A 12,425-nucleotide genomic window follows, 5' to 3' on the forward strand; every position below is an offset into this window, starting at 1 on the left:
ACTGTAAAGGCAGTGCAGAGGAACTGTGGCTGCGTTGCATGTCACTCTCGGCTCTTATCGAGGCCTTGACAGCAGATTGACTCAGATGACTTCCTTGATCAGTAATCTGTCAGATGCTGCTTTTAAATACATGAGGCGTAAAAGCTGTTTCATAGCACCGAGACGCCACGCTGTGTAGACAAACAAGGCACACTGTATATTAAGTTGGTAAAAATAATGAATGAATCCATACGGCGATACATTAGTTTGTAATTTCCTTACTAACAGATCCTACTACTCTCCTCTCATCTCCTCCTGTAGTTGTGCAACAGCATACATTCTGCTGGCAGAGGAAGAAGCTACAACCATCATGGAGGCTGAACGTTTGTTTAAACAGGCGCTAAAAGCTGGAGAGGGCTGCTATCGCCGCAGCCAACAGCTCCAACATCACGGTACACAGTATGAAGCCCAGCACAGTGAGTATAATCCACTCAGGATCAATACTGCTAATAATCAGTAATAATCAATAATATTTTATCTGCACACATGTTGATGCAATGAGAATTATTTTTAAAATGTCGTTATATTAAGGGTTACAGGTAAAACTGAACCGTTTGTGTTACATTATATGTTTGCATGTCTCCACCAGGAAGAGACACCAACGTATTGGTGTACATAAAGAGAAGACTGGCCATGTGCTCCAGAAAGCTTGGCCGAACACGAGAAGCAGTTAAAATGATGAGAGATGTAAGTACACAGCCTGCCAGCAGAACATACACACACACACACACACATACACACACACAAAGACAAGAAGACACACACAGAGGACTGAAAGGAAGTTGTTCTTTGATTTCTGAAGTTTCAAAGGCTTCAGTTTAATCACCAGGGTCAGAAAAAACACACAAAGCCACATGAACGTTTTCATTTTCAACATTCAATCAGATTTCAAGGTTGAAAGTCTTAACTGCATAGTGATGAACCCAAAGCTCTTGTCTGCTGACATGTGTGCATGTGTCGCCCCCTGTCCGGTATTACATGTAACAACAGTTGTGTGTTTTCCAGTTAATGAAGGAGTTCCCTCTCCTCAGTATGTTCAACATCCACGAGAACCTGCTGGAGTCGCTACTAGAGCTCCAGAACTACGCCGACGTCCAGGCCGTTTTGGCCAAATATGACGGTGAGACACACACACACACACAGACACACGCACACACTTTTTGTTAGATATTGATATCGTCATACACAACCACATCCAAAGCTATCTCTACCAGAGCCTCCTCTCACTGCCAAATGATTGCAGGGACAGAGTGGTACTTTGGAATTACTTAATGAGTAATTTAACACTAAAGCCACTCTGTTAATTATGTGTACATTTACCTCATTAGAATATAAATTGATCTTGGTGCCATTCTAGTGTTCATTAAAACAGAACTTAATGTCCTTTTTCCTGAGAATAATCCAGTAATTAGGTCCTCTAGAGCTCAAAAAATCAGAGATGTTTAACTTACAAGTAGAACTGTAATTTCCTTTTGAACGTGTACTGAAAGATGTGGGATGCTAAATATAACTAACTAATAACTAACTGTTAATATTCAAAGTCATAAGACTGACATGAAACCTGTCTTTTTGAATGGTTATGGCTGTTATGTCAATTATGTCACTTTCTATGCGAAGTTGACTTTAGCTGACATTAACCAAAACATTAACCAAGCCAACATAACCTCCAACAAACATGTCATCACAGGCCTTAAGCTTTAAGAAACTATTTAGTTTTATGTGTTAACATTGGTTTAAACTATCATGTGTGGATATACAGTCCCTGATCAACTATTTAAAGGTTCATTAATTCGTTCCAATTTTATGCTGCACTGCTTTGTTGCATGCAGACTTGTACCTGTATACCAAATGCTGTTTTGATTGCTGAAAATAATTTTTATTAGAACAGATTGCCATAAAACCAACCTACATGTGGATATACACCATAGATCCTTCAGGATGTATTGTATACAGCAGGTGTCATTGCACACAAACAGTAACATGATCTTTTTATTCATTCATCTTAGATCTGTGTCAAGTTTACAGGTGACATCAGTGAAAAAAGCCAGTTCACACCTAACTGTTAGACAAGAAAAAAATAAGACTTGATAACAAAACAACCCCAAAGCTTTGAAACCCAAACTCATCATCTTCACTCACAAACCTCTCCAGGCAGCTGCAGGGTTATTAAACGCAGCCCCCCACCCCCTTCCAACTATCACCTGTAATTCCAAACTTTTTCTATGTTCACTAAACACCCCCTCCCCTCTCTCTGCTTTGTGTCTCCTCCACAGATATTAGCTTACCCAAATCTGCAACAATATGCTACACAGCAGCTTTGCTCAAAGCGAGGGCGGTATCGGACAAGTGAGTATCTCTTTTCTTCGGTTACAAAGCTCATACAGGCCGGGGGCTCCACATACCTGCTCTGCTATTTAAGAGGTTAAAATAGAGCTAAAAAACAGCCCCGGGACCTGGTTAGTGTGAGCCAGAGAATAGGACTGAACCGTGGTGTAGTAACCGTGGGTTAGCAGTGATTGTGCTCTTTGGTACAGGGCTGCCTTCAGGGTTGATCAGTATTGTGAGAAGTGAGTGTTTCTGTCTCGCCAGAGGTACAGGGTTATTACTGTAAAACATATACAGTCATACTGATGGTGCACAGATAAAAACAAAGAAAGAGACAGTATTTTATTCCTATGTGCCAATTTACTATATGTGCAACCCTGATTCCAATAAAGCTGGGACACTGTGTAAAACATAAATAAAACAGAACGTGTTTATTTGCTAATCCTTTTTGACATATACTCAACTGAAAACAGTACAAAGAAAATATATTTAATGTTTTACCGCATCAATCTTCTTGACTTGGTTTTAAAGCCCTTCTATAAATCCCTTTTCTGTTCATTAAATCCACAGAGTGCCGCAGGAATAAGTTTTAAACCTGATAATAAGTTAACATTTTTCTTCTGGTTAACTCGTCTAGAATTTTGGGTAAATAGCTGAAATAAGGTCTTTGGTTACCACAAGCTTTAGAGATTTTCATGTTTTGTTCTGCGACATAAAATTACATTACTTAATACCCCATGTTAGCTTTTTACTTCTGGCAGTTTAATTTACGCTTCAAAAATCATAAAAGTGGTGTTCATCTGTGAGGATTATCCTGCTGAACAAAACATGTGAGTGTCATAACCTTGGGTTTGCCATGGAGGTTATTTTCTACAATAATCCAAAATCCAATTGAAAAATTCAATTAGCTTTTAGTTGAGGGTCACAGGACGGTGCTAACTACTCATCCCTGCAGCACTCTATTATCTTGCACAAAAAATACACCCTAAAGCAAACAAAAACATCACACTGTTGGTGATGTACTGGAGTCTTCTCCTGCTCTTTCCCTCACATGCACGTTAATCTAAGTGTGCTCAAGTGTTCCCTCGCTTGATCTTTTTCTTCTACATGTGAGGGATTTATGTGATGTTCTTACACAGGGCAGCTAGTTAGTGACATGTGAGCAGCCTGGATTTCAACATCTTTATTCAGCATCGTGGAAGTCATTTTCATTTCAAAAACACTTTGATCATATAGTGATGTGCAATCCAACGTCATAATGCTGACATGTATATGTGTGTGTGTGTGTGTGTGTGTGTGTGTGTGTGTGTGTGTGTGTGTGTGTAGATTCTCTCCAGAGGCAGCCTCCAGGCGAGGGCTGAGCACAGCAGAGATGAACGCAGTAGAAGCCATCCACAGAGCGGTGGAGTTCAACCCTCACGTCCCCAAAGTGAGACTCCGCACCTGTAATACTACATACCTGCCGTGATCACATGCTAACCATGTAACACAGCTACCAGCCAGTGAAAGTGTTGAACTGTAAACATGAAACATGAATTTTTCCTGTCGACACAGATCTGTTTTTGTTTCTGGTAGAGTCGGAGTGGATTTTCAAGAAGAATAATGAAATCAATATTTTAGAGTTTCCACACTCAGCTATACTTTATTTATTATTAATGTCACATTCAGCTGGAACGCCATCACTTAATCCTGCTCATCGTCCGTCTTTGTTCCCTCTCTTCTCCTCCTCAGTATCTGCTGGAGATGAAGAGTCTGATTCTTCCTCCAGAACACATCCTGAAGAGAGGCGACAGCGAGGCTATCGCCTACGCCTTCTTCCACCTGCAGCACTGGAAAAGGGTAGAGGGGGCACTCAACCTGCTGCACTGCACCTGGGAGGGCAGTGAGTACACACACAAAGTTGCACTTTCATCTCATAGGTTTCATTCCAAACAGAAATAATATGAATTGACTGTAATCAGCTGTCTGTTGAAACCTGGACTTTGTGTTTGCAGCGTTCAGAATGATCCCATATCCTCTGGAGAAGGGTCACCTCTTCTATCCCTACCCCATCTGCACAGAGACGGCCGACAGAGAGCTGCTACCCAGTAAGAGCCGCCCTGACACACACATTTAAACACACAGTTTTTACAGTCCAGGGCAATAAATATTATCTCACTTTATCAGTTAAGAAAGTAACTAAAGATGCTCTAAAATACTGCTGGAAATCCTCCTGTTTTTGTCTGTTTTATTTTTCTGACATTTTAGCTAAGAATTAAAACAGAGTAAATATTGTAAAAACTTTTAGTCTTAATAGATAAATTGTCACAAAAGTTGTTCTTTTTTATGATTTGGTTAGCGCTGCCCGCCAGGTGTCTCTCTTTATTCATTTAAGATCAGTGGGTGTAGTTCTGTTTTGTTTTGTAACAACACAAAAAAAAACTTTAACTTTAAAAAAAAACAAAATAAGTATATATTTGAAGACTTTCACAAAAAACTGAAACTGACAGATTTTCTTGAATGCTTTTAGTCTCAAGTAATTTCTGTTGGTCGGAGAAAAAGAGAAGATTTCAGCTCAGTTTGTGTTCGCAAACAAAGCTAAATTCAGCTCATTTCATGGGAATAACTATTAAGATTTTAGTCTTAATAATTAAACCCTGTGCGTTTTGTTCAAACTAGTAATTATAATATTTCTAGTAGTTGCAGCAGCATCAAAGTGTGATAATTTGTCCATATTGATGAGGATGATGTAAATTTGGTCTCTTCATTAAGAATAATTATGCCAATCTTAATGATGCCTGGCACAGAAATTGAGTGGTTAAATTTGACATTAATAATTATCATGATGAGACAAATTCCTCAACAGAGCACTGAGCTCTGGTGTGAGTGTGTGTCGTCCTGCTGTCTGCTCAGCAGCTCGTCTGTCTTCACACTCAAACCTTCACTTGATTAAGTTGGCTTGCAGCCATCGGCGGCAGCCCACTGTGCTGTGGTTGTATGTGTCGCTGGGTGGATTTATGTGTAACATCTATAAATGAATATTCATATTTTTTTCACAGACACTCAACAACTCAACTCTAAACAAGGATAGCTGCTCCTGTCATGTGCAGTTGTCCTCTGATACAGGAGCAGTGTGGTCCACATGTGTTTGGACTGTATAGAGCTGTATGTCAGCAGTAACCTGAGCAGACATGTCTGCTGTTGGCACACGACCACGCTGCTGCCTTCAGAATCTTCCTTTAAGCACAACAGACGAAGAGTTTGATATATTTTACCCTGAGACAGCTGACGGATGCTTCAGGCATCTATATTCAACATGTGCAGTTAAACATTAGAGCTCCTATTTTTAACATAGTTGATTTTTAAGTCTCATTCCCAACTTGTCAACTACTGATGCTTTGAGATTGTAGATCCGGTCGACCGCTATCCCAAAGCATCAAATGTGGGGATTTTGGCTTTTTTGACTGCCTAAGGGCCTGTGTCCACATAACGTTTTTTCTGAGCGCCAGTCAGCGTCTTTTTTCATTTGTTCCCAAAGGGGCAGTGTCCAGCATCTTTTTTACGAGCACTCCGCCTGTTGCAACGCCAAAATGCCTTACTTTCCTGATGAAAAGAAAAGGTTTTTTCACTCTGTTCCACACACAGAAATGTTTTATTTTTTTATCATGGAATTTTTTCTTTTTGTGGAAAAAAGGAAAACAATTCTCGAAAAAAAAAAAAAATGTTCATGCGTGGAACCGAGTGAGGGGAAAAAAAATCTTGACTTTTATAGAAACATCCCAACTTATGCTTTGAAAGTAGCAATGAGGAGAAAAAATAAAAAAATTTATTGTTTCACACATTTTTTGAAAACAAAAATTCCCACTCTGTAGAAAAAAGGTTTTGTGTTAAAAAAATCCTTAGATTATGAACTAAGCTGCAGTCAAAAAACAAAGTCTATTTCGAGATGAATGTCATAAAAATTTTGCTCTAAAGTAACATTATGTTTGTGTGTGTGTGTGTGTGTGTGTGTCTGTCTGTCCCACGTGGAAGCAGTGTTTCACGAGGTGTCAGTCTACCCTAAGAAGGAGCTGCCCTTCTTCATCCTGTTCACAGCCGGTCTCTGCTCCTTCACCGCCATGCTGGCTCTGCTCACACACCAGTTCCCCGAGCTCATGGGAGTGTTTGCTAAAGCTGTGAGTACACACACACGCTGCACACGCACATGCAGCCACACCTGTTTGGAAAGTTTGAGGTGAAGAGAAAAAACAGAACTTTGATGCAGCAAAAATCGATCATGGCAACAAATCTGACCTTTTCTCTGGCACAAACTTTTCTCTTACTCAACAGTTTGTTTGACGACGAGGGATCTTAAAAGTTAATGGCTTGATTTCCATAAAATCTGCTGGGTTGAATATTTCCAGTGACCCTCAGACCTTACTTTGTGTGCCACCCTCTGGTCACAATGTCTGTTTTGCACAAAGTATCATAACCTAACAGGCAGATCGCTCCAAACCTGCTCCACAGTGGTCAAACTAATTTGATTTGAATGATTCTGTGACCTTTGTTTCTACCACCACCACATCCAGTACAAATTCATCAGCTTGTTCCACTGAATAATCATACTTTTACTTTTTTCTTAAATAATCCTAATTTTGTTTAATTTGCTGTTTCACTTGTTTGAAGATTGTTGGCTATAGGTTAATTAATGCTCCCTTTATGTATGAAAATAGACAAGTCCGTTTCAAACAATATATCCGTCACTGCCCACATACTTCCATGCGCTTCACGTCAACATGGATGTTTAGCAATACAACCACTAGAGGACGCCGCTTAGAGTCAAATCGGTCTTGCACAGACCTCCACTTTTCCTTCGCTACCATCCAATCTCCTTCCAGCTGTTCTGTAGAAACTGCCTCTGTGCTCGGGTGATGAAACATATTCATACAGATGTTTAAAACTTCTCACCAACTCGCATAAACTCTCCTGAAAAAGTTCCGCCATTTTTAAAACATCGCCTTCCTTTCCAGTAGTCGTGTCTCAATAGTCTTGAACTATTGGCTACACTGCAACACTGCCCCCTATGGCTACCAGGGGTACTGCTCCATTGGTCTGTATCTGTTAGGTCGCAGAAAACTTGCAGAAATACGGACGAAATGAACGCATAAGTACGGACAGAAGGCTCCGTCCTTATCCATATGCTAATCTAATGTTGAGCATAAATGAGCCTTACATCAACCACTAGACAAGTGCAGTTGATGTGTTTGAGGTTGTTGAGCGGGAATATTTGATAGTCATTTTCATCATTTTCCATAGCGCACTTTAATTGCTTTGATCGGGTCAGTCACATGCGTCTCCACACCCTTTTATAGCCATACCAACGAGGGACATTTTTAATGTTTAGAAGCTTTTTAATCATTGATTTTGGCGGTAACTAAATAAATGAACCTTTGTTTATATAGTACTTTTAAAAAACACAAAGATGAAAAATATAAAGAAAAAAACACTAAACACATCAAACAAAATGAACCAAAACAAAGACAGATGATCAGACAGAACCTGCTGAGGTTAAATGTCCTCTACCAGCCTCTGTACTAAACACAGAGCCACCTTAAGCCTCCCCTCCTGTAGTCATAGCAGCCAGCAGGGGGCGCTGCCTCCCCCGCTCCTCCCTGCAGGCTGAGCTGCTCACCTGGAATGTGGCTGAGCTCATCTCTCCCCCCTGATGTGACACTATCAGCAGATACCATCTACCTGCTGAGAGCTGAGCCCCCCCCCCCCCCCCCCCCCCCCACACACACACACACACACACACACACACAACACTCTAAGTTCGCCTTTATTCATTCTCTATGTATGAAGTTAAGGGATCACTTACAAATGTATTAATTGATCTGAAACCACCATGTAAAGAGACTTTTAATGTTTATTTTAGACAGTTTTCATAGTTAAAGGGGCACTATGAAGTTTTGGAGAAGAAATTAAAACTCTGAATTTTAATATTTACAATATTAATGGGGTAATTATACAAACTCAGAAATATTTATTGTTTCCATAACTGAATAAACAAGCTGTTCTCAGAGGAAAATAAGGTCCCAGAACACTGTTTGAAGCTAGAAAGGTGGCAGGGTCCGCCACATATAAACAAAGCAGAACAGTATGACATTGTGTTGTCCTATAAGGTCAGTTTGTTTATTTAGTTTATTTAGGCATTAAAAAAATAAGATTTCTTCCCCAAAACTACATACTGCACCTTTAATGAATGTGTTGCTGAGGCTACCAACTAACTCATCTACTAACTAAATTGATCAGACAGAAAACCTCAGGTCGGATAGTCTCTTAAGATATTCCACCCCGCTGACTGAGGGAAAATGTGGATCATTGCGTGTTCTTGTCGTGGCCAATGATCCACTTCATACGGTGTTGACACAGTTCAGGATCTTCCTGGATTACAGTACTGTCTCTCTGTCGCCCACACACCTCACATGGTACACACTCCTTTACTTTGAAGTGCTCTTTGAAGCTGGAACAGAGATGTGTGATACGATGTGTGAGGCCGACCTCGACTACATGCAGGTGGAGAGCAGGGCGGCACAGACAGACTCTTCTCTCTCTGTCATGGCTTTTATCTGCCATCTTACAGAGTGAGAACCTCTATGACCTGCTGTTGCTCTGGTGGAGCCCCTATTACTCCCCAACCCCCCCTCCGCTTCACCTACTCTTCACTGGTTGTTGCCAAAACACACCTGAGGACGAGAATGGCAGCTCGTAGGCAGGGCTGCAGCAGTCAGGCATGAAGTGGAAATGTAGATTTAATGGAAACAACTGGAAAACAGTGCAGTATGCTTAATTTTATTGTTACATTATTAAAACCTAACATCTACAACCTTGAATGTAAAGAAGTTGGGACAGTTAAATACAGAATTAAATCACTGGCATCAAATGATCATCAATTGCGTTGTCGTTTAAGGTCTGAAGAGAGTCACAGAGCGAGGAAGGAAGTAGGTGAACATGACTAAACATTACCGTGAATAACACTTTGAAAACATGACCTCACATTTGTGCCCTTCTCAGTCTTTTATTTTGATTTAGACCCCTAGCAGCAGAAATGAGCTGCTGTTATGTTCGTACTCATGCTGATGTCTGGCTCATTACCGTTTGTGTGACTGTTGTTCTTTCCTCCCCTGTAGTTCCTCAGCACGCTGTTTGCTCCTCTGAACTTCATCATGGAGAAGGTGGAGAGCATCCTGCCGTCCAGCCTCTGGCACCAACTCACCCGCATCTGACCTCGACCGACCCGGACCGGACACAGAATCAGACCCAGGACCAGAAGCCGACCTCCATCCAGACAGAATCAGCTGAACTGAAACCCAGAACTCTGCGCTGGACTGGACTGACACACCTTTGTGCCAGGAGTTCAAACCAAACTGAGAACAGACGAGTACGGGAGGAGGCACAGGACAAAAAGGCAAAACAACGGAATCCAGAATTGGTTTTGACTTTATTTGATATGTTTGCATTTTTTGGGTTTTCAATCATTTAAAGCTGTTCTTTTGTTGTACAAAAAGAGGTGATCAGTTGCCATCATTAAAAAAAGTGAGAAGACAAAAAAATACAATAAAGGACTTTTTGTGTATTGCTGCAATCCAGCTTCTTCCCGCCATTTTGATTCACGCGCTGTTTAACGGCACAAACGTGCGGCGCTGCAGTTTAACTCAGCCGAACATCACGTGGAGCTGACGGGCACCTGGCAGGTTTCTTCTCTGATCTTCTGATGTGTGTTTTTATCAACAAACTAACATCTCACTCCACAGGTAGAAGAGTTTCACCTGCAGCCACCAGGTGCTTTGATCTAAAGTGATTCTGAACGATGATCTGAACTTTGATTTTGTATTTGAGGACCAAACATGAAATTTTAAGGAGCAGTGGTTTTAGATTTTGAAACCCGTTTTCTTCATCACATGTATACTTTCATCAAAGGTAAAAAAAAACAAGCTGCTTTATTTTAGAAGTTTGAACATTTTTTCTTAGTTATTATATGAAAACCTTTTAGCGAACCCTTTGGAACTCGTGTAACCGATAAAAGTGAGCACACAGTCTGCATTATTGTTGGGAGGTTGTCAGACTTTCCAAAGGAATCTAATCTTTAACCAAATCTCCAAAGAATGATGATGTCATTTCAACAAACGTGAATGAAAAATAGTCTGCTAATTGATTTTCATGCCACACAGAAATCAACAGAAAACAAAAGCTGCCTCAGCAAAGTATACATGGTTTGTAGGTAAAGCACAGACTCGTCCTTTAAAGAGGTCTTCATGGGCTCATAATAAAATGTTCCTCACTGATTTAATTGCTAAACAAATCCAACAGGAAACACAAGCAATCAGATTTTTAGGGGTTTCTGGGTGTTTTGTTTGCTGTTCGACATCCGTGTAGCATACTCGGCATTTAATTCTGTGAGTACCAAGTTATTATCATCGATTAGATTGATAAAAAACAAACAAACAAAAGTCCCAAGATAGAACAAAGCAGGAATTTCACTTATCTGAAGGCTCTGAGGAAGTGAAGAGTGTTTATTGGTTAAACAGTGTGTATTGATTACAGGTACTGGTTCCTTACACTATACATCTGATTTTAATTTACACAACCACATATTTACATAAACAAACAAATAAACAAAGGCCTGTCTGGTTTAACTGTTTTGCGGAGAGAGTCGGAACGAGTGTGTCGACCTTTTGTGTTTAAACATGGACACAGTGTGTGATGTAGTTTTACAGGTTGTATCTTTCATCCCAGGTGAGCAGGTTAGTTACAGACTCAGTGATCTGTTCCGTCAGGACTTCACAAACACGCTGGAGAGTAAATAAATACAGTGAAATGAGAAGAAATGATGGATGATTTACATCTCTGGACAACATGACAGGAGGTTGTCAAAGTGATTGAACTTTATCTGTTCTGAATGTGTTTTCAGACGGTTCTTCAGGCTGCAGTTTTCCTTCTAACTCAGATTGACAACGTGTCTGTGTGCTGGATGGATTAAGAGACTGAAGTTAACAGTGGCTGAGTGTGTTTACATCCACAGAATTTTGTCTTACAGCATTTTTTTTAGTAGACTTTGCAACAGGACAAGCTCGTCCTCAAATGCAAAGTTTAAAATGTCATCTAGTGCTTCTTTAGTCTTTACTGTGTTCATTTATTAAGTTAGAAGCTTTTAATCACACTAATTTAGTAAAAATAAACCAGGTGAAGCTCATTTTCAGATCCCACCTGCACCTCCCAAAGACAGCTGCAGGTGTAAATATGTTGAAGTTGCCACCTACAGGCAAGGAAAGCAGCACCTGCTGTAACTTTAACACTAAGCTTTTTTCATCTTTTTTTTTTGGTTATCATTCTCTATCATTCATCTCATGCAGTCCATAATTACAGCTCGACACTGGAGTAGGTCTTCACGTTAGTTGTGGTAAAACCACAACAAACAAAACTGAAGCTATGAAACGTTCCGTCTGTGACTAACATTGACTGCAGGTGAAACAAGTGTTAAAACTGTAGCAGCTATTCGCTGCTTTGCCTGTAAAGTAGGTGGTGAGATCGACCCAGCTGAACTTGCAGGTCTAAACTGTTACCGTTACTGGAAGTTGCCTGTAGGTGGTGCAGTTTAGTGAGTGTATAACAGTCAGTGGAGAATCGGAAACTTTCCAAATGATGAAAAGTTCATACACTAGATGTCAGTTCCACAAAATGAGAGCTGTGTCAGCCTCTGAAAACCAGGTTGGTTTGTAGAAAGCCGCTGCAGTATGAACAGGTTTGTGTTGCTTGATATATTATTTAAATAAAAGGTACAGCTCACTACTTTCTTAACCTATTTCACCAACCTTAACCTTGTTGGTGAAAGCTATTCAATGTTCTGCTCTTAATTAACTGAAGTCTGGAGTCTTTGAAGGCAACATCTTCCAGCAGACAGAAGTGATTCGTGTTGTTTGGAATAAACGAGAGGAGATTAGTTTCTAGCATGAGCAGCAGAGAGAGAGCGCCACCTACACATACTTAAGCAGACTAGCTACTATTTGACTGACAGGTGATCTTTGGGCAGTGAAATGAAGGCT

The 12,425-nt window shown here is 40.4% G+C and overlaps 1 protein-coding gene across 4 annotated transcripts in view; it reads left to right on the forward strand.

The window, feature by feature from the left end:
• LOC141001120 (suppressor of tumorigenicity 7 protein homolog) overlaps window positions 1–9,958 on the forward strand; it is a 56,964-nt gene extending 47,006 nt beyond the window's left edge. For 3 of the 4 annotated variants that reach the window (XM_073472088.1, XM_073472091.1, XM_073472090.1), the window contains 9 exons: window positions 301–455; window positions 629–726; window positions 1,045–1,159; window positions 2,313–2,385; window positions 3,691–3,793; window positions 4,096–4,246; window positions 4,359–4,451; window positions 6,376–6,518; window positions 9,513–9,958. In XM_073472088.1, coding sequence (XP_073328189.1) covers window positions 301–455; window positions 629–726; window positions 1,045–1,159; window positions 2,313–2,385; window positions 3,691–3,793; window positions 4,096–4,246; window positions 4,359–4,451; window positions 6,376–6,518; window positions 9,513–9,608 — 1,027 coding nt within the window. In that variant the 3' untranslated portion in view covers window positions 9,609–9,958. The remainder of the gene's footprint in view (window positions 1–300; window positions 456–628; window positions 727–1,044; window positions 1,160–2,312; window positions 2,386–3,690; window positions 3,794–4,095; window positions 4,247–4,358; window positions 4,452–6,375; window positions 6,519–9,512) is intronic. The other variant, XM_073472089.1, reaches the window with a different exon arrangement.
• The last annotated feature ends 2,467 nt before the right edge of the window (window positions 9,959–12,425 follow it).

This window comes from Pagrus major, chromosome 8 (genome assembly GCF_040436345.1).
Source record: "Pagrus major chromosome 8, Pma_NU_1.0".
Lineage (NCBI taxonomy): Eukaryota > Metazoa > Chordata > Actinopteri > Spariformes > Sparidae > Pagrus > Pagrus major.